We start from the raw sequence: 23515 nt of genomic DNA, 5'->3' as shown, positions 1-23515 counted from the left end.
CATAGGATTCTCTACAGTGAATGGAGTTGGTAGTCTGATCAGTGATCCTATCATTACCTTGTACCTGAAGTGTTTTCATTCATTTTCTGTTCCTGCCATGCAGAAATGAAAAGAGTCTCAGCACCAAAAGCTGCATTGGGAACAGCACTGTTACCGTTATCCTGTGAACAGATGCATTTATGCATGCTAACAGTTTTAATTGTTCCTCGACAAAAAGCAGTGTGTGTGTCGTTACACTGCAGAGAGACAAGACTCAGACCTCTCTGTAAGATAGATGAGTTAAACCAATCTAATTCAAGCTTGTCGATAGGAAAGGAGCGCATTTCCCTGAGCAGAAATTGACCATGTGTCAGGGGAGCTGATGTAGAGGGCAATGTGGGGTGTGTGTTTGTGTGTGTATGTGTGTGTGTGTGTGTGTTCTAATGTGCCTGCATGTGGGTTTCAGCTTTTGTGAGTGCAGACATTTGTGTGCACCTGTACTTCACAAGTGTCTTACTTATCCCGGGAGCTCCCCTGTATTTGAGAATGTTGCTATTTTTAGCACCTGTGTCGAAAGGTCAACTCCGCTATCTGCTGGGAAAAAATGGAAACAACGGTTTAACAGAAAAACATGCGTCCTCTGGGAAATACACACAGCTTTGCCACAGTCACCCGCTACATGCTTTGCATCAACCTAAACAATGCATTACTGTGATACACACTACTGATGGTTTAGGCATTAGGTTGCCTGCTGTACACGATGACTAGTTAACTTCACATTAATCAGCTTTCACTGTCTGGAGTCATCATTATGCCTTAATATACTATATTACAAAAAGACTGCTGCTTCTTTAAAAATGACATATTTTGCACGCTGGCGTATAAAGTAAAATTTGAGCCAATAAAATGTGATATTTTTTATATTTTCTATATTTTTTGGGCGGTTTTTATATAAAACCTGCTGGTCTACTTTTGTCCTTAAAATGATGTGCAACCCTAGATGTTTCTTTTGACCATCAAATACTCACCCCATGCCAGCTTGAACGCTGTCTGTGAAAGGTTAGTAGTTTTCTTCTTCACAAAGAGTAGCAGCTATGGTCAGTTTGAATTCATGTGGGTACAATGGACTCCAAGGGTTTTATGTTTTCACATCAAAACAAGTATCAGAACATCTGAAGCCACTGCTGCAGCATCAATCTACTTTTTTCATCTACAGTACATGCCTAATATGTTCGAGCCACTCATATCTTCTTCAGAATAAATATATTTTGCGGCTTTATTGCACTGTTTTCCACCTAGAAGCTCTAACACAAGATATGTATTCAGTCTTTTTGTATTTTGGCAAAAAAGAAAAGAAAAAGAAAACGCTTGTTTGAACATAGTAAGCTAAAGAGCAGTGGTGAAAGAAGTCCTGAGATTATTTAAGTAACAGTAACAATATCAGATTGCAAAAATCCTTTTTACTTAAGTAAAAGTACATAAGTATTATCAGCTCAATGTACTTTAAGTATCTAAAGTACTAAAATACAGAATGTCACCTGAGGAGTGTTAAATTATTAAATACATTATTGTATATTTGATATATTGGATTATTATTGATGCATTGAAATTTAAGAGGCAGTTTAATGGTGTAGCTGGATGAGGTGGAGCTGATTTGAACTTTTTTCACTGCTGCTTGGTTGTGTAATCTATATCAATGCTACATATTTTATTAACTGACATTATGTTTTGCAAGTAAAATTTGACTCTGCAAAGTAAATAATAACTACAGCTGTCACATAAATGCCATGCATTAAAATACATTTTCCTCTGGAATCTAGGGGAGTAGAGGGAATGGAGGTGCTTAAAGTTCAAGTATCTCAAAATTGTGCCTATAAGTACTGTACTTGAGTTCATGCACTTATAGTCACTTTCCACCACTGTCTAGAATAAGTTGATTTATCCTCCAGGATGAGTTTATTTTCACTTTTCACGGAGGAAACTTAAGTAAGCATTGGAATTCATCCTGAGGAGGTAAACTACCAACCACCTTTTGAAGTATACAATTAGTAATCACTTTAAGCTCATGGGCAGTAGCAGTGATCATGAGGTCAGAGATATGTCAAGCTGCCATCATCAACATCATCTGCTGTTCTGTCTCCTGCCAAAACCTCAATCTTATATATCCGGAGGCCCAGGATAAAAACATGTCCCTCCTCTTCGTCCTCCTCCACCTCCTCTGTAAGTAGGCGTGATGGAGGAGGTGAGTGAGCTTCTGTGGTACAGTGAAGGCCAACATCGATGTCCACGTTCGCAGGCTTTGTCCTGCCAATTTTTGAGCTCTCAAATCAAGTCCCACCCCGCCAGTCTGTTTAATGTGGAAAGAAATATTACAATCTTAAAGCTTTTCCACATGAACTTTAAGTCTTTTTCTGCTTGAATTTCCGATGGTTTAACACCCCCTCCCCCACGTGCAGCCCAGTCATTAAGACTTGGGTCCTGGCATCTCACTTACACACTAGCTAATTATAGTTCACTGTAATTACAAATGTGTCATTTCTCATTAGGCACTAACGGCAGATATGCAAACGAAACACTCTATTTGACAGAGGGCTTTTTTATCTTTTCCTTCACTCTTTTATATCTTTAAGTTTGACACAGGGTAAAAAACTGCTTAAAGGTACTCATCCCTCTATTTTAATCAAGCGTACATATACAGTATATCATTATTATTTAATTATCCTGGTTTGCATAAATGTTAATTAGGCCCTTGGGGCAGAAACAGAAAGCATAGTGTTTAGGCTTTGATTTTGGTTTCGTATCACCTGCTTCTCTTGTGAGACTACTAACTCTTTGAACATGCACGATGCAGTTCTCTACTTAGACCTGCAACCTGTGGCAAATAGCCAGAGTAAGAAAAATAAAGTCTTTGAGGTCTGAAAACGTCTCCACAAGGCTGAGATCTTGTGTCTCAGTGATTTGTTTTGACATAGTGCAGTTGGAGAGTCACTGACTGATTGGTAAAGGCTACTGTCTGCTTTCTACATTAAATCAAGAACACATCAACCCAATGCCAACTGTGGTCAAATGGCTTTGCTCACATTAACAGTGACCAGCTGAGTGAGTGTGTGTGTGCAGTGTGATCCTACGGCACTGCACCACTGACCGCTATTGGAAACTGTGTGTCCTAAGGCTCTGATCTATATATTATAGAGCCTGCTGTGCCGCCATTGCATAACATACGGAAATGTCTCTTTCCTTTTTTTCATTCTCTTTATTCTATTTGGCTCTCTCTTTCCATCTGTCTCATTCATGAACACACACGAACCTATGAGCAGTATGCATACAAAATTATAATCTCAAATGCCAGTAGGCAGTAAGGTATTAATCATCTTTTACAGCAGAAACCCACAATCGCATTATGCTTATCACTGCTGAATGTTAGGTACTGCTCACAACACAGCCTCACTTCCTCTGGTTGAGTCAACATTGAGTTCACTGCTGTTTCCATCATGTTGTGAGAACCTTTGAGTGAATTGATTGATAGATTGCTGATTTGATAAACTGACTGGGACATCAGGGGATGTCATTATCAGACACACATGTCCAAACACAGCATCTATGATGTAGCCCGTTTTCACCACTTGAGGGCATCTTGGTTGTTTTAAGACAAAGAGCATTTTGTTTCCTGTAAAAGGGTTCCAGGTTTAGTTCAATCCTTTGGCAGCTGGTTAAGTGCAGTGGGAGATACAAATTCTGAATATACTGTTTGCAGTCAGGACAAAGCACTAACATAACAGAAGTTACTTTCCCATAAATCTTCTGTTTAATTCACTGGATCTTTTCAAACTATGTGTTGCTCCGTTGCAAATGGAAGTTGATGGGGTTCCATTTAGTGGGAACTCTTCTGTGTTCTGTCAGAATCATCAAAAGACTTATCTTTTTTTAGGGAAGAAAGACATTTTAGAATAGACCGTATTCTCTGTGCAGAGCAGTTTGCCTTTCCTTGTTCAGCACTGTAATCCTGCAGCAGTGTCCTGCTGAGCTCTGCACTGCTCTCTAGTGGCTGAAAAGTAGTAAGGCACTTAGTAAGTAGTAAAGCAGTTAAAGCATGACAGGTGGGTCAAAATCTTACCAGCAGGGTCTGCATTTTCATCCTCATTTCAAAACCAAACAAGTTAAAACTCCCAGACCTGCAGATTATGTGATCTTTGCATGTCACATAGTGACACTGCCTGTAGCAGTGCTCTGCTGAACTAAAAACAGATGTAGCTGGATAATTGTACACCAAATGTACTTCTTCTGTCTAACAGTTTGAGAGGCCTTGGTATATCTACCAAGACATTCATCTCACCTCCAAAGAAACTATATAGCAATATATGTCAGTTCAATGCTGCTAAATTATTGAGATGATCAGTTCTCCTTTCTTGTCAGTACTACTGCCGGAGGCTCCACAATCACCTGAATTGTGATTATAGTGATCTTGTGGAACCACAATGTTTTGATTTGGCTGATCCTGTATTTTTTTGCTGCTTTAATATTACCTGTCATAATGTCACTAAATTCCAATGAGTTAATATTGCAAACTGGCAAGTACCAATTAACAGAAAGCAGTAACCGAAAAATCCACATTTATGTCCAATTTTACCATCAACCCAACTGATCTCCAAGAAACACTATTAATATTTTTCCATTAAACCCCAAGATTACAGAACTTAATTTCTTATATAACTGAACTTCAGGCAAGTTGTTGAAACATAAACAGAGACTTGTGTGCACACATAATCACATAGTATGAATATGGGACTCACCCCAGATTGCCTCTATGTAAGGTGCTTGCTTTTTGAAAATGCGTTCCATACACAACAAGGATTGTCTATATATAACTTCTGAGCGACATTAAAATGTTTCTTTTCTGTCTAGTTTCTATCACCACTTTTCTATTTTGACAAGTATACATCCATCAGAAAAGTACAAGTAAACTGCATTACCCCAGACTGCAGTAGCATCAGCTGTCTTACTTTATAGTGTGCTGTGTCAACACATAGCAGCCCCCAAAGGCCCCTTCTTCACTGATTTGGTTTTGTTTTTGTTTTTCCATCTGATCGGTGTCTCATAGAATTTGGCTGATAAGTTTGATCGCACTGGCTTCTAGCAAAAGACTGAGCTTACATGAGGGTATTTTCTCAGCTTCATGAACATACATCTCCAACAGGTCATTTGAGGTGTTTGTATTCAAATACTGTGTGTATCCTTGTGCTTATGATTGTGTGAATGTGTTAAAGTAAAAACTGCAGATACCATCTGTAGCAAAATAGAAAATATAAGACAATACCTTAACAATGTCTCATACTAACTTAATTTGGTGCATGGATAACAGCACAGTGGTAATAGTGACACAATCATCACTAGACGAATCATCAATATAGCAGCCTATTCAAGTACAAGTCCAGCTGTCCGCTAAATAAGATAAAACTTAAAATGAAGAAGTAAAAATGGTTACTGATTCTTCAAACTGATTTTTAAAGGACCAGTGAGTAGGTTTCAGTGGCATCTAGTGGTGAAGTAGAAGAGGACCCACTCCATCTGTAGATACAAACAGCTCATTCTAAGGTAACAAAAACACAACAACTCCTATTTTTAGATGAGATTACACAAATACAAACACATTTATATTCCATTTCTGCTAATAGATCCTCCTAAATGTTACACACTGGACCTTTAAATAGAAAACTAAAAAATAAACATGTGTTGTCTTTAATCATCACTGTTTGTTATTTGGATGGAGTCAGACTTTATCTTGTTTGTTAGTTTTCACATCAGGGATCACAGACTTGCATTGACACCACTGTGGCAGACCTCTGGTAAGACAGAGTGGATCCTGGGATACAGTACGTGGAGTATTTGATGTATTTGGAGCTTTGTTAACATTTGATTTGTGACAGTGTTAATGGGTGTCTGAGTGTGTGGTAATGTCTGCCGGTTAATGACTGCTGTCATACTAGAGTATTAACCCTGTCACTTCAGACTAATCACTGTACTCCTTGTCCCCCTGTCACCTCCATTAGCTCACAGTCAAACACTGCCACATATGCACTTGATTTCTGTAGTGGCGGGGACATCATCTGTTTTTTCTTATGTTATTCTCAGGGCCAAGAGAGTCGCATCAGCCAAAGTGCCGCCCCGGCTAATGACGATCAGCGTCATAACTTTGTTCATTACAGACATCATTAGTCTTTCATTGTCTCTTGGGGAAAACTTTATTGCTGTTCTCAATCAGAGGTGGTTGAGGTCCCATTCACACACTGTCTCATTGGAGATCTATGGTGCATATCGTATGAGCACACCTTAATAGACCTCTAAAAAGGAAACATTAAAACAGGAGCGATATGAAACACACCTATCTGACATAATATTTCATGGAGGTGTAATATTTTATGGTTATGGTTCCATTAACAAGAGGGAATGTTGCAGTCATGTTGGCATAAAAAACTTTATTATTCACATGCAAAGCTTGGTTAGGTAATCCACTTTAATTCCAGTTTGGTAGTTCATACATGTAAAGCTCCATTGAGCAATATTTTTCAACATTGACTCAGAAACCACTCAGAAACACTCTGGAGACCAAATGTCCTCATAATAATAACAACACGAGGTAGAACCTGATCTTTAGGTTCAAACAGACCTTAAATGAATAGTTTGACATATGTTTACACCTCCCATGACTGCATGGTAAGTACTGTAGCTGGAGCCAGCAGCCGGTTATCTTAAGCATAAAGACTGGAGCCAGGGGGAAATAACTCCCAACATCTCTAAACCTCTTTCTTGCAAGTTTGTTGGGGTTGAAATATGAAAAGAATCCAGCACACAACATCCCATAAGTAATCATACAGGCACTAACTTTTGACCAACTATTCTTTTGAGTTATTTCTTGGTGCTTCATGTCTGGGCTAAGGGTTTAGGTTTAGGGTGTCATTTGGGGTCATGGTTCGATCAAGTACTGAGGTAAACTGTTAGAATTAGGGCTATTTCCTCTGTAACATCTGTCTTATACGGCCTGTCCAAACTCCTGATAATCTTCCATGCTATTTGATATGGGCTTGTTCTAAGGAGTAGTGGTAGTGCAATCAACAGTAGGCAGGGATTCTGATGGACCTGTGAACTTATTGCACCTGAATTCACATCAAGTATCATCTGTGGACTGCAGTTTGATAGGGAACCAGCTTAGAAAAGAAATTACTGATCACACCTGAAGGTCAGTGGCTACACAGTTTGTGTATTTGTAGAGAGATTAAATATATAAAAAAGCTTCCCTTAGCAGGAATATTGTCTTAAAATATGCATCCTCTTGAATTTAATCTATTATGTGTTTTCAAGCTTATGTTGCAGACACAACCAAACTGATATATTTTATATTCACCGTAGCATTCACTGACTGACTGATTTTCCCTATATAGCATTTTTGGATTCACAAACATTACTCAGCCTGACCTGACATCACCCTCATTACCATTCTATTAAGCCTCCCAGCATCGAAATACACCCAGGTCCTTCACCTGCATCAGAAAATTATTAATATTAATGTGTTCACCTATACACTCTATGCATTTGCAAGTGGGCACACGCATTGTGTCTGCGCACCTACACACCCAAACACCAACATATTTTGCTAGCAGAGAATAAACAATAAAGCATGCACACATGTGCACATGTGCACGCGCACACACACACACACACACACACACACACACACACACACACACACACACACTCCCCTAGACGCACTTGGTGACAGCCTTCAGCTCCGGAAGCAGGCCTTGCCAGAGGGGTTTGGACTAATTGATATTCTCCCACACTGCCCAGGGCTTCTCCAAGGAACCTCACTCTGCAGTGCTGCTGACAAGGCACATTCCATCACTGCTGCAGACTTAAAATAGGATCAAAGGATGGAGCTGTGTGTGTTTGTGTGTGTGTGTGTGTGTGTGTGTGTGTGTGTGTGTGTGTGTGTGTGTGTGTGTGTGTGTGTGTGTGTGTGCGTGCGCGCGTATGAGACAGAAAGAGAGAGTGAGAAAAAGAGAAGAAAGCAAGGTTGTGTGTGACCAGCATTTGGACTCTTTGGTGAATTGCGACAGTGTTATTTTACCTCCGCATGTCTGGCTTTTGGTCCCGTCGGTGTGATTTCCATCTTTATTTGCATCCCTCCCTTTATATTTGTCTCTTTGCACATCACATCAGCATCCTTACACACCCTAGTTTAGCTACATCACAAATTATGCACCACACAACTGGGTTGTTTGTGATGTGGCCTATTATTCGGCAGTTAACCAATCACTGCTGGTGAGGGGCCGCAGGGCAGTGTTTAATCACTGGCGCTCGTACCCAATTGTGCTTCCCTCTGCTTGCAGTAATCAGGTTTTCCTTAAATGTGAAAAAGTCAAGGTAGTTTGCAAAAAAGCCTCCAGCCACACATACACACACATATATATATATTTGACAAAATGACCTTTCTCTCCAAAGTTATAGTTATAGAGAAGACTTAATTAGATTGCTCCATTAGCCGTATCACCACGGAAACTCGCAATAATCAAGATGTCGTTAGGAGACCCCGAAATTAACATCACATGCAAATATTCCTTCCCACAAGCCCATCATCCAACTCTCCTCCTCTTTAATTTGCTCACTTGCAGTTGTACATGCTGTTGATTTTGTTTTACTGTATGTGTAGTTCAGCAACATAAGTGTTAACTAAGTTTTTTTTTTTTTTTTTATCTGGGAGTAGGCTGTTAGTGAGGGGAGCTCACAGTTTGAAGCCACTGTGTTTCATTAATGTCTCTGTTGGCGGGCTGCACACCTCAGGCCCTCTCTAATCTCATCCCTGGGGAGGGGCAGCACTCCATCATGCTCTCAACAGAGAGACATATTGTAATGTGCCTATACATATTCTCTGGTGGCATATTTAGTACACCTAGCGGCGATTATGTGATGTACATTTAAATGATTTTATGACACTCTGCATGAAATGATGAACCAGCTATTTAAAGGTCTGTGAGCAGAGACTTAATGTATCAGCTCTTCCACTCGTTTGGAACTAAATCTCTCTGGGGTTGTTTTCTAACCTTTTCAAATATATTATTCATTGACAGTGTAGCAGGAGCGTCCTCAGTGGCAATAAAACAGGACTTAAGGATTGTTTCTCAGTTGATCACTGTGAAGAAAGCACATTACTTCACTCATTCACCTGCATGTTATTGGGCTGCTGCAGGAAATAGCCAGAGGAAACCCTCACAAGTGAGGGCCAATAGTCACAAGAAATGCACCGATCCAGGAATGCTTGGCCTTCATGTCACATCGGCTGTGTCTGAATTATTCACTGAAGTATACACTAAATTAGGAATTCTATGTAGATGATCAAATTATTTATTGGATCCATAAGCTGCTGTATCACAAAAAACAAAAACTGTTCCTGTCATTTCACCAGTCAACAAAATTTTCCAGTCTGGTGGTACACATGGTAGTGTTTAGCTTTTTGAGTTACTGACTTGTTTTATTTTGAATTCTGGGATGATTTGAATCCCCTTTAAATGTAAAGTTTAAAACATAACTGTATAGACACTATAGGAACATGTGCTAGCTTACTGTACATCTCTAAAGGTAATGGAGCATTTTTCATTGCTGCAGACACTTTCCTCTTAAAGTTGCTTCAGGGTTGTTTAAATCATGACTGTCTGAAAGTATTTTGTTTACACCGCCAATCATCTTGTTCCAGCTCTCCACTGACGCTATATGCTGTTTACACTGAAGAAAACATTCAATCCTAATATCCCATGTTTTAAATAGCTGCACTGTGTCATCACATGGAAATATTTTCACCAAAATTCAGCCAGACATATATTGAGAAATCTTTGGATCTCTATTCTTTAAAAGAAAGTTGTGTGCCTTTGAACAATGATTCACCATCCAGTGTGCAGTTTTAAATGACTCATTGACCCGTTGTTTTAACTGCTGTTTAGTCTTGTCTGTAAAGAATATGGCTCCATCATAACTTTTATTTTGTCTGTTACTCTTATTTATGTATTTAAAGGTCCAGTGTGTAGGATTTAGTGGCGAACTGCGGCATCTGTAGATAAAAACACCAAATTTTAAGGTAACAAAAACATAACAATTCCTATATTAAGGTCATTATACACTAATGAAAACATACATATGAATATTTTATTCCATTTCTGACAATAGATTATTGTAAATGTTACACACTGGACCTTTAAATTGTTCCCTCTAAAGCACTTTCTTTAAAATATGTTGTTTTTTAAATGTCCTCTATGTTAAATATTACTTTACCTGACTATAGTAATTGTCAGTAGACACTTGGCTAACATTATTTAAAGGGAAAACTCACTATACAGTGGATGATGTAGTCATTTAGAAGTTAACAGTAAATGATTTTGGACAGAGCCATTGTCTTTTTAACACTTCTCACCAACTCCTGGCTATATCACTACAGTAGTACAGATAATCTTGGTCCCTATCGTGATTTATAATGACCCCCATGAATGTTCTGGCCCTCGCCTACCTCCAGGGCCTCACCGTTTAACAAAAGCTCTCTGTTTCATCCCCCATTTACAAGCTTGTGACATGCACTCGTCTATCTCGGCTGTCTGATTAGCTCGGACTATTAGACTCTTCAAAACAAATGAGACACGCACACCCGTGCACAGTGGAATACTCACAGTCCATAAGCGGGCTCTCTAAGCTTTTATTGCTCTAGTAGATGGAGTCATGATAGTCAGTGATTAAACAGCTAAAGCATGGTGGAGGAAGAGAAAGACGAGGGAGAAAAGAAAATGACATAAATCCTTGCAAAGTCAAAATCATTACTCCTCTCAAATTAAATTAACTCTCTGTCTTCTATAATGCAATGTGATTTGATTCCGGCAAGTTAAGCTTCTTTTATCTCTCTGGGTCTGAGAAGTGTCCTACTGGCTGTTTTCCTATTAGGACGGGTGATAAAAGAACATGGCCCTGAAGGAAAGTGACAGCAATAATCAAATGGGTTGTTTATCCCAGTTCCAGTGGGTGACATTTGCTTTGCCCCAGCAGCAGGACATCTAACTAACAGTAATGCAATTTCCTTAGAGGAGATTGGATTAAAATGTTCCGACCTGATGAGGCTGTGGCTTCACAGGTCTGCATCAGACCCTGCTTTTATATTTGGGTCTCCATGTTTTCCATAAAGGACAGCTGTGCACTTCTGGCATTCCCTGTCCAAAATATGTTGATCATAGAGGAGCACAAGCTAAAATGCATGCATTGTTTTACAAGCGTCTTCTTTGCAACAGGCTAATTTCTTGCAAATGAGATCCTAAGGCAACATTTAGTCCTCTTTCATTTGTGCCTAGTCTCAGACGAAATGTCCAAATGTGTCAATCTAACTGCCTTTCTCTGTGACCCAACTTAAAGAATGAATGAAGTGTTTGTGAACAAATGAATGTGAACAGCTCGGGGCAGACTATCAGTTGACCGTAACCACGTTAGGTCCTAGAAGGGGCAGTATAAATGGGGCATTAGAAATCACAAGAAAAAGTCTTGGCTTAGAGGGCTTTGGAATGGGACTGCCATGGACTCGCATACATTCACATGCAGGAGGAAAAAAAATGTAGGTATGTGCGTCCTTGTTTAGCTTCCATGACTGAATATTCCACAGGGTTTTGATGTGCTTTTTGACATTCTGCATTATATATTCAGTTTGATATGAAAGCATTCACGTGGTCTAGACTCGTGGATTGTTTTTGCTTCTTCAGTGTGTACTGTAAGGCTTTTGCATGCATGTCTTTAAAAAGCGTGTCTGCCTGTCCAAGCATTCAGCCTCATGCTGTGTGACTGAAAAGGTAAAAGCCACAGTGCAAAGACTCTCCTCTTCTCTCCTCTCTAAGAGTTTTTTGTATTTATTTGCTAGGGAGTGCCACATTTGTAGAATTTATGGTATCACTCAAGCCCACCAATGCTAATTTGCACACACATTCACATTGGGCCTCTTCTGCAATTTGTCTTTTTGAAGCTCATTATTTACCAAATTCTTATTCCAAATGGTAATATTGTGTTTGTTAAATGACTTATAGTTTTTGCTGTTGTGTTGGAAAAGCTCTAATAATATTGTCTTTATCCAGTACATACAATTTGTAAAAAGCAATATTGCCAACAAACATAGTCTAATATTATCTTGCTGCTTCAGATGAGATAAACCTGCAGAATAATACTCCATAATCACTTATTTTTCCTGTTGAGATTTTACATTAAACGTATGCCAGCCCTCTATGATAAGAATTAGGTGAGCAAAATAGACACCCCCTCCTATTCAGAAGCGGTACTGTGACAGTGCTGTTCTGTAAGTTGCTGTGGGTAAGGGAACCATTGTTGAGCTGACAGTGTCCGCTGCTGGTTGGAGCGTTAACTGCAGTGCCTCCTGCAGCACTGCCGAGCAGGAGGCTTCTCTACAGCCACGGGACATAAACCGTGTTTGCATCCATAGCCGGAGAGGGGAGTCAGATGAGGGGGTGGAGGGGGAAAGGCACTTAACGACCGGTGCACATACCTAAGCATGACTTTAAATAACCAGGGCCATAAATACCCCTTAATGTGCATATGTAAGATAGTCTGTATGTAATTCAGTGGGCATATTATCAGTGGCCACCCGTGCGTTCCAACGTTATCATTTCACCGTTTTTCTCTTTTAAAATTGATTATATTCTCTGAAACGTTTTGCTGTAATGGAAATGAAAGGGCACTGATGTTCCTTCTACAGCTGTGTATCTGCCTGCTCAACCCATAATACCCATAATATTTTCTTACACCGTTACAGCTGGATATCAACAGGTGCGTCTGACATGCGGAGAGAGAACGCACACCAGAGCAATGCAATGACAACGCTCCAGTCCCCCGTGAGCCCAAATGTTAATTACAGCCGCAAACAGCAGATGGCTCTCTTGAGTTTTGATTTCCTGCCTGTGATTGAGACTTAGATGATATTTCCCCCAAAACAAAAATAAATAGGATCAAATATTTTGTCTCGCACTGGCTTTTATTGTGTGGAACGGAACATTTCCATTGAAATCCACCATCTAAATGGAGGGATAAGATTGGTGTGGATCTCCAGGTGCTTGTGGTTCACGTGAGATAACCCTATAGTCTCTGGTGGACGTTCAGGTATAGGTTATGATGAGCGTTTCCCTCCGTCATTGTGTAGCGCTGTCCGAGGTGCTGAAACCACACAGCGCAAACGGAGCGCGCAGCCTGAAGGGCAATTTTAAACAATATGAATGCGGCTCTTTACCACATGTGCAGCAACTAGTATGTCCCCGTATGAGCCAGAATATAGAGTTACTGTAATATACTTTTTTATTTATTTAAACCATGCACATTTGTTATCACTACTAGTTATCATTTCTGTTAGTTAGGTAAAAAACAAAGTGTTTCTTAGCAGCAGTCTAATTTTAAGGTAGATTTACTGTAGAGCCTGAACTGAAGCGTGCAAGAATAAAATCTTCCCATCTAACGACAGCATCAAGACCCGGCTGCTCATTCTCCCTTCAAGCAGGGGCTTGGTGGTCGAGAGGGAGGGAGAGGGGGGAGGGCATCCTCTCCACTCAGGCGTGTACTAACGAGTGGTTAGGACTTGTTGATGGGAAGGATTTGTTGATCTGGGGGTATATAGACCACCGCTTCCTTTTTTTTCTTTCAGCGTGGGAAAATGCATTGTGCTGTGTATCAGTGGCGTTATGCTCTCCTTATTCCCTTTACGCACTGATCGCCATACATGCATCTCTCTCGCTGTGGGCTCAATGGGGAAAATCCACTGGGTGGAACTGTCTGCCGATTGCCGGCGGTTTTTAAGTTTATATATTTGTATGCAGCTTGTCTCACAATGCAGACGTCATCTCCACTGGATTTAGATCAGCTTTGGTTGTCTTTTTTCCATCGCGCCCCGCCGCCTGCGTTGTGATTGTGGAATACAGTGAAGAAAATCCGTTTTTGAGAACGTTATCCCGGCAGATCGGCAGGTAGTTGGAATACAACTTTCAATTTAGCCCGCTGCATCAATTCATAACTCTGCTACGGTTGCGTCTTTTCTTTCCGTCTCCAAAATGTGCGACTGTTGATCGGTCATCGCAGGGTTGCTGTCGCGGATTGCTTCAAGCAAACTTGGGAGTTCGTTTCGCCCGGGCTGCTGCGCCTTCACTCGAGCTGTGATCTCCGTAGGAGGCGCCTGCATTTCCTTGATTGCTGGCGGCACACATGCACAGGCGTCCCCACCGCTATACCCAAACAGCGACTTCTGACAGAGCAACCGTCGTCTGGCAGAAGGAGGAGAAAACGCAGGGCGAAAGGAGGAAAACAGTGGCTGAATGTTTGCTGTGAGGACGCTGCAGCCGGTATTGGACATTTAAGGAGGCGATGCCACTGAACATGTCACAGGCAGTGAACAAAAACATCACTGTGCAGGTATGAATAATCCACTGAAATCTCGGTCCGCGTGAGTTTGGCATAGCTCTTCATCAAGACTATGGTTATTGATGCATGTATGGAATTACGCATGAACTGATCTCATTTTTCCATCATGTCCAAGAATTTTTTGAGTGATGGTGACAGCTGTTTTAAAATCGCAATTATCATGTAGTATTTGGACAAACAAGAAAACCAGCTCCTAAAAACATATATATATATTTGACATTTGACATCACGGAACGGACCACTTAGCCGCCACCATGGGACTGTGACCCGGGCTGCGAGCTCTGAGAGGCGGCTGTTTGTGTTGTCTGTGCTCAGTGTGCAGACTGGACCTGAGCAGTTGTGACATTTTGAGCCATGGCTGCTGCTATCGCAAGTGGGCTGATCAGGCAGAAGAGACAGGCACGGGAGCAGCATTTAGACCGGCCCTCGACCAACCGACGGAGGAAGAGCCCCAACAAGAACAAGGGGCTCTGCAATGGGAACCTGGTCGACATCTTCTCTAAAGTGCGCATCTTCGGCCTCAGGAAGCGGAGACTACGGCGACAAGGTCTGGGAACTTTAGTGTGCAAGGTGCCTGCTTTGTTGGCGTAGAGCGTTGTGCATTCAGTGTGAACATGCATACATGCAACCACTGGTTGACGACTCTAATTAGGCCTTCAACAATCACAATTACATTGCCACCCATGTGGTGGAAATACACAAGCTAATAAAACAATGAAAGATACTTGTTTATTACTGATTCCACAGACTTGCCAAATTGCACCTCAGTGCGTAAAAAGTTCGGGGTTTTTTTTGGGGGGGGGCATTCTGTTTGGTACATCAGACATCAGCCGGTTGGGTTGAAAATAACAAACCTGCCTCTGATTTACATGCAATCCCAGGTAGCTGACAGCCTCCTGACGAGTTGTACCAAATGGTTTCGACAGGTTTACCGAGCTGTCACCTGGCGGCTCTGAAAAGGGCCTGATCGTTATGAAGCACTCACATGATTGGCTGAAATGCTTAGTACATAGGAACATCACAAAAACCAAGAAATGAAACTCATTTATATGCAAGCAAAAAGGTCAATATCTCCCAGCGAATGGAGGTTACGCCTTTCAAACATAAGCTTTTCTGCATAATTGTAGGAATTGGTGGGCCCACATGGCCTCTTGTTGCTCCAGCTGATATTCGCTCCACTTATGAAAATGTCATGAACATTTTTACTCTAATGTGGCAACCTGGAAATGTTAAAGAGCATTGTCAACAATTATTTCACTGCTGGAATCAGTGCCAACTGCGAGGATAATTTATTTTACAAAAATGAATCAGGATAATTCATTTAGGAAAGAAATTACTCCCAATTATTTCCCCCTGTTAGTGAATGATGGGAAGCGGCTGTGTGTTCCTCTTGGAATCATCAGGTATCTAAACCTGTTGCATCAGACACACTGTAGCGCCAATGATTAAACACCATTTTTGCATAATTTGAAGGCAAACTTGCATTACAAACAGCATTTTTTTTAACAAAGCCTCATGGAAGTGTTTAGTCTTTCATCTTGTTCACAAAGAGAGCCATTTTGATAGCTGAGTCTCTCATTCCCTCACTGTGTTCATATTGGAATTGAACAATACTGTGAGTGAAAATGTCCCCCTTCACTATAGCTCTTGGTGATTACATGGATTAAAATGACTTTGATATAACAGGATCTATATAATAGCATAGAGGCAACATCTGGACATGGGTCAGGTGGCATCAGAATGGCAGGTTATAATCGGCTATCCTCCAGGCTACTGTTTCTGCTTCTGCCCACTGTGTGCATGTGTTAGGATCTGTGTGTGTGTGTGTGTGTGTGTGTGTGTGTGTGTGTGTGTGTGTGTGTGTGGCTTTCCCAGTGTTAATTGTCTGTCCTCCTCTGTCACCTCCAAATTGGCTCGTGGCGTATTTATCTTTTCATTTGAAAATCAGTAGTGTCCTGCAGCCCCCACAGCGGAGACGTAGACAGATGATGCTGTCATTTGGTCCGGGTAATTAACGTCTGGCCATGCTGAAAGCCTAGAAAGCTACGTAAACTGGCTTTCCTTTCTGGTGTGGTGTCTATTTTAACACGACATGAATGTAAACGATTGGGATTTTGCTCAGATGAATCTGTGTCAGACATGTGGATGCCAAATCAACCTGCACTGGCAACCCCAAAATGACTTCACACCTGCAACGGCCATTTTATAGAGCAACTTAGAGCCTCCCAGAGCCTCAGAATAATGATGATAATCCACAGTAACACTGCTAGCACAAGTGTCAGTGAACTGTGTCGTGAAGCTTTAAAAACAAACCGTGGCCCTGCTGGCTTGAAGATGAGAAACACTCCCACTAAAATGAAATTAAAATTAAGGGGGAAGCTGTTTTAAAATTGGTATTTTGTCCTCATTTTGTGGCTCTAATCAGAACACAGGGCAAACACTCTGTTTTCTCTTGCGTTAATTTTGTGTAATTTGTGATTAGAGGCCTAATGGGAATATAAATCATTAATTTCACCCTCACATGAGAATTAGGAAAATCTTCACCAAGCAATATCAGGCTTTGCTGTCAGGGAACTGCTTTGAAAAATACCCCACATCCCACCGTTTCTCCCCTCACCCCCCACACCTCTCTTACACACTTTACTTCTCTCCCTGCTTCTTTCTTATTCGCTGTATTATCACAAGAGCACACAGCTTAGGAAGAGTAATGGCTTGTTTGGTGTGCTTAATTTAATATTGGTCCCCGGAAGGAGTTTTTTTTTCATGTGAGTGAACAAAGTCGCCCGCACCACCGATCATATGTGTTGTGATAACACAGGCAGACACACACAATCGTCTTCGTTTCCCAGGTGAGAAAGACACTTGGCTTCCCTGTGACAGCTGAGCCTGCGGAGAACACAGCAGCTTTCTAACCATCCAGGCTATGATTATACATTGAAGTCAGATTCCCTCTGAGATGTGTGAAGACGAGGGAGTGGAGGTGTTTGAAATATACTAGTATATGCTAGTATTCCCTTTGGCTTTGAGTATTGATCTTCTGAGCGAGACACTAGATTAGCTATTCTTATGGGCTATATTGACTGACACTGACGTGAATGGTGCTTTTGAGTAACACCGTTTTGGTCAAATTCAAAGAAAATGAATAAAAATGATCTAAAATCAATAGTAATTACCCTTATATTTAGTTTGACTCAATTTATTTTTCAGATGTCATTATCATGGCAGGCCCCGCAAAAAAACAGAGTACCCATAGACCTAGATAAACAACACAAAGTCTGAAAAAATTATTTTCCGTCTTGTCTTCCATGTTCATTAGAATGCACAGATGTGGTTTCCTGTCCTTGTCCAACACTTGAGGGAATACGCCGGGAACACTTTGTGTTTTCTCTGTCACATCAGCTTTAATTTTAAATCATCCATGCATTTTGATAGCAGATGTGAAGATCACACAGATTTTTTTAAGGGATTAGATGTGGGTTGTAAATCCTATTACACTCAAACCCAGTAACTGAGCTGCGGGCACAGCCAACTGGGGCTTGCCCATAATCTCACTTCTCTGGCTCTAATTATCCCACTAGATTAGATTCATAGATCATTAGATCCTGTTACATAGATCAGACCATTAGATTAGCTTACATGATCTAGAAACCCATTTGAAATGAATGCTTTCCTGCACCGCTGCTGTTTATTCAAGAGTATGTTGACAGGGCACAGCAGTGCGTCATCGTCCAGCTTCCAGAGCAGTCCGTATCAGATGAATTATTGTTGGGATGTCAGAGATGTTGTTGATGTAAGAGGAATTGGAAAAGGGTGGTGTTGCTGTAGCTTTCCTTTGCTTGATCTACTTTTACATGACAACAGAAGCAACATAGAGGGGGTTTTCCTCCACAGGCTGGAAAAGCCCTTCACCAATTCCAGAAACGTTCAAAGTGGGTCAGGCAGGGCAGGGCTGACAGCAGTCTGCAACTGCTGCTGCAGCTGTGCCTGTGTGTGGGTCCTTATATTCTGTATACACAGACAGAGGAATGACACAACAGAAAATAAGACAGGAAGAGAACGAGGGAGCTGTAGAGTGGCCACTTTAGAAAAAAAAAAAAAGAAATCACAACCTTTTTGTGACGGATACATTTATATGCAGAGAGGACTTCTGCTGCAGAACAACAGGATTTGAGATCTTACGGTTCTGATGCTTGTTGTTTTCCAAGGAAACCCCCTGCTGCTGCCAAACCAACACTCTGTTTCCCTAGAAACAAAAGAAGTGGCATGTAGAAACATGCAGTGCTTTTGTTGTAAAAACTAATACCAGTGCGACTGGAAAAGTCCAACTGCAGCATAGGTTGAACACTCCATTGGTGATAAACAGCACCGTTGTTTCATCATTTGGGTGTGTTATAGAGGGAGAACACTCAGAGATAGAAAAGGAGAAAGAGACAAAAAGATGATGAGTAACAGAAGAAAGAAGGCAAATGAGTCAAGGACCGTCCTGACTTAGGGAATTCCACAGAGACATTTTCAAAGCAGTCCTGCGTTTTTAGGAGTGCACACATCACATCAGGCTTGTCTGACAGAACTGAAAACGCTGTGTCATTCTAAAAACAATTTCCTACACATCTTAGCATTCATTTCATACTCCCCCCATTGTCATATGCCCTTTGTCAGAGTTTCATAAGATCATCCCCTCATTCTGATTTGATAAACTGCCTCACTTACTAAATATTTTATCGTAGCAATGTTTTAAAAATAAGAGCGTGTCTCTGTGCTGTAAGTAATGATGAGGCATAGTTGACCTAAGATCCATTTGAAACATTTTATCTGTTGGCCGTGAGTAAGTTTGACCTTCAACATGAGTTGTATCAATGGATTGCAAGAATTACAAAATCCATTATGTCACTCTAATGTATGCACTAGCATGCATGGATGTCTGATGTGAAACTGTCAGTCATTAATAATACATTTATTGCATGTTATTTGAGGACATGATGGAATTTGGGACACCTTCAATCAGACACCCCACAGAATAGGATTTTATGTCAACAATCATCTATTATTGAAACTTCCTTCACACATTTTTCCATTGCTTTATGAGAATGCTTCGATCCAGTTTTATTCCCATTTGATAAATTAGCTAAAATGTTACAGACTTCGGCTCGCTGTTGCTGCAGCTCAGAAATTCTCGAAGCTCGAAACTGGAGGGGGAAATGTTAGTGTGTGTGTGTGTGTGTGTGTGTGTGTGTGTGTGTGTGTGTATGTGAGAGAGATATACTGGCTGGCTCGCCCAAGGGAACACAGCGAATATTACATGATTTATAGCATGATGGAGGAGCCAAGTTCACCTACACACACACACACACACACACACACACACACACACACACACACACACACACACACACATACTCTTATACACTCTTACACAAAGAGGGAGTATTCACACAGCCAGCAACCAGTTATGCAGTTTTAATTATTACAGATTGCCCCCCACAGATCTGTCTTCAGAATCAATCTCACTGCCGCACATTGTTTAAATGCTGCTGATCAAAGTCATTAATCGATTGCAGGTTAGCCCGACTCTGTGTGGCAGCACAAGAGTATTTGCTCAAGGGAATTGTGCAGCCATTAAAAATTCATGTGAAATTGTGTGTGTACAGCTTGTGTTTGTGTGCATGTGTGTGTTTCTGTCTCGTGCTCTCCCTGTTGTATGAACACTCGCCCATCTCCCCCATCACTAGTTTGTGCTCTTGAGCTTATACAGTATGGTATCTGATTGCTGGGTACTTACACATTTGAAAGCATAATAAATCAATTAATTTAGCCATGTCCATTATTATATCCCACTGCATTTGCATTGGCTGGAACGCTAAGAAATAATGAAAAGAGAAGTTAAGAGTGATACAATAAAGGCAGTAGTGCATTAGAATTTACTTTTTTCCCCCCACTCTGATACATTCTCAGTGGCTTGAGAACCATCTTTTAGTCTTAAGATTAAGTGTCTGGTATATGAAGTACAGAAGTGTGGAAACATTTCATTTAGCTGACTGGTTAATCAGTGGTTCCGGGGGTCTCTAATGTGAGATTTCTATTGAATTAGTTAAACGAAACAAGACATTTGGTGTCGCATTAGCCTCAATAAACTTGTGATGAGCATTTTTTTTTTTTACTATTTTCAGACATTTTATAGACTGAACTATAGAAGCCCTTTACTGCCATAAATGAAAAAAAAAAATAGATAAAAAGTTAGTCATGACAAAAGATATTCTCCTGGTAATTAAAAATTCAAAGAATAACTTTGACTGGCAGAAATGGGCTTCTATTTTAAGTTAAACACTTAATCAGAATAATAATAGTTACAGCTTAATTGTAATGAAAATTTTAGTTAGTTGCAGCCCTAACATGAATTAAGAAGTATTCTAAGACAATAAAGGGATGTTATATCCTGTTCACAAATGAAAGAATCCATCTGTGTGTCACTCATGGAAAACACGTACTTTATCAGATATTAGGCACAGCAAACAGAGAAAGGATAATGTCTTCACAGTGACATCTGTTTCCTACTGAAAGTCTGCAACACATGTGACTGCACTGAGCATTATTGTAAACCAGAGAGACGCTGTCAGGGTCTTGTCAGTCTGCTCAATGCATGGCGGAGGTACTCTGTCAGATTCTGCTTTAGCCACCTTTTTCATTGTTCTGGTGAGGCAACAAAGCAGCATTGTTGAATGCCGTTGAAGCGATATTGCTCAGAAACACCAGCACAGAGGCATTCTCTCCCCTTTTCAGGCAGCAGTGAAAGGTCTCAGAGCAACCTAATGCCATCACCCAACAGAGCCATTTCAGAAGAGACTGCCTTGAGCTGTACACCGACAGGAAAAAAAAAGCCTCTCTCTGCCCTCAGCAAGACCTCTTGAGTTCTCCTCTGTGGCTGTGCTCTCTCTTCTTTCTCTCTTTTTCTCTCCCTTTCTCTCTCTCTCTTTCTGTCTGTCACACACGCACGCACGCACGCACGCACGCACGCACGCACACACACACACACACACACACACACACACACACACACACACACACACATAGTTGCTTGCAGGGAGCATGGTTTAGGCTCAGGTGAAGTTGATTATTCACCTCCCCAGGGCTTTCTTAGAATGAAATCTAGTGTGATGGCTGTCTTCACAATAAGACTAATGTTGATGGTATATGACCCCAGTGGTTGTCCATGTACACACCCAAACGCACACACACACAAATGAAGAAATATTGACGCACGGCTTTAGCACAAACACTATTTTTCCAGAGGCATCCCAATGTGCAGTCACGTGCAGCTTTATAAAACTCCCTTTAAATTTTCCATTCCTTTCCTTTTTACATTTTCATGTTTTTCCTTGTTATTACAAACCCACAAAATGCCAACTAAATTGCAACAGGACTTTTTGTCTGCTGCAGTGATGCTGGGCAATTTAACTGTAGCAATGATTTATTTACAGTAGATAGTGGCTAATTCCCCTGTTGGGCCAGCTGGAAGGGACCGAGCTCAGACGCTTTCACATCCTACACACACTATGGACCCAGAGAGGGTGCTGTTGGGTTCATTATTGGAGTCAGGCGACCACAGATTAATTCTGCTGCCTATAATTGGATGGCCTATCTCTGAGCAGGGCAGGGCTTATGTGCCCAGAAAGTTGGCTATGGGATTTGCCTGTGAACATACACAGGAGTTAGTACTGTAAAATAGTCGGGCACAGTGTACAGTTAAAACCCTCAGAAAACAACAAGTTAAATATCTTTGCTATATTAAAGCATACTGATTTGCAGTAGCAGTCCTTGTAACACTCATTATTTTACTAATTGCTAATGTTTTTCCCTGTTCTTTATTCCTCTTTCTCTTCTACAGATCCCCAGCTCAAGGGTATAGTGACCAGGTTATATTGCAGGCAGGGTTACTACTTGCAAATGAACCCCGATGGCTCTCTTGATGGGACCAAGGATGACAGCAGTAATTCCTGTGAGTACCTTGACAGTTTCTTTTGGCCTTCTAGATCATTCATTTGATAGGTGTCTAGAAACATTTGATGAATTGCTAACAGAGGACACTGTGAAATATAAATCAACTATTAGTATTATTGAAAACTGCTGAGTTACTGTTGCTTAAAATCTGTATAGTCTCCTCAAGCACAAATGTTGTTTTCCAGGAAGTGCCTTGCTCACTTCCTGGTCTAGATAGATCCCTGAGGTGCAGGAAATTAACCAGTGACCTTCCAGTCACGCTTCTCTAACCTTCAGGCCAATTCCTTCCCTCATTTTTCAGGCTTTAGAGCAAAAATCTCTTCTCAAATGGCAGCAGGTATAGGATCACACTGATTTATCCTCCTCTCTGAGGGGGAAAATGGACCAGGAAACAGTAGGCTTAGCGGGCAGAAGGGGTATTATTAGCTTGATCTGGCACTGCTCCTCTAGCGCTCCAGGCTAGGTGGTTAATTTGATTCCAGTCCTTGGTGTTAACTCTAGGCTGACACTCTGTATTGTGTCACTTACTTCTGTCAGCATGAGGAGATGTGGCACATGTCACATCTGAAAGGCTGCAGGGACCTATTGAAACAGTGGGCAGTGCATATTGTGTTCACAGAGGGATATATCATATCATTAAAACTCCTAAATCAAGTCAAGTTCTGGCCCTGACTGCTCCACATTAAAAGTAACATTTTTGAAATTGGCCAAAAGCCCCCAAAAAACCAGTGGCCACGTTGTATTCTCTCAGCCTTTCCCAGGCTCCAAATCTGCCAATACCGATTACTTATAGGGTCAGTAGAAGTCATTAGGCGCCTTTAAGTCTCCTATATACACACACTTAATGTCACAGCCAGGCCAGTCCTGTTGTTCCTCACCAGTACAAACAACAGCCATTACCTACCGAGCCTAAGGAGTCTGCTACAACAACAAAAGGGCTATTAGATCTGCCACACACCACTGGTGGCCCCAATTACAGCCACTTCTCAGGTAGCTCTGGGTGGCGGCGGCTATGCTAGGCGATGCTGCAATTTATCTTCAGAGATTACCTAAATGC

At 41.1% G+C, this 23515-nt stretch overlaps 1 protein-coding gene across 3 annotated transcripts in view; it reads left to right on the top strand.

Moving 5' to 3' along the window:
• fgf14 (fibroblast growth factor 14) overlaps positions 1-23515 on the top strand; it is a 101280-nt gene that overhangs the window by 48378 nt on the left and 29387 nt on the right. Inside the window, exons 1-2 of one of the 3 annotated variants that reach the window (XM_051404660.1) lie at positions 13595-15010; positions 22346-22456. In XM_051404660.1, the coding sequence (XP_051260620.1) occupies positions 14818-15010; positions 22346-22456 (304 nt within the window). In that variant the 5' untranslated portion in view covers positions 13595-14817. The other 2 variants (XM_051404661.1, XM_051404659.1) reach the window with 2 other exon arrangements.

Source organism: Dicentrarchus labrax, unplaced genomic scaffold (genome assembly GCF_905237075.1).
Source record: "Dicentrarchus labrax unplaced genomic scaffold, dlabrax2021, whole genome shotgun sequence".
Lineage (NCBI taxonomy): Eukaryota > Metazoa > Chordata > Actinopteri > Moronidae > Dicentrarchus > Dicentrarchus labrax.
Note: the sequence above shows the minus strand (reverse complement) of the source record. Positions and strands in the feature narration are given on the sequence as shown.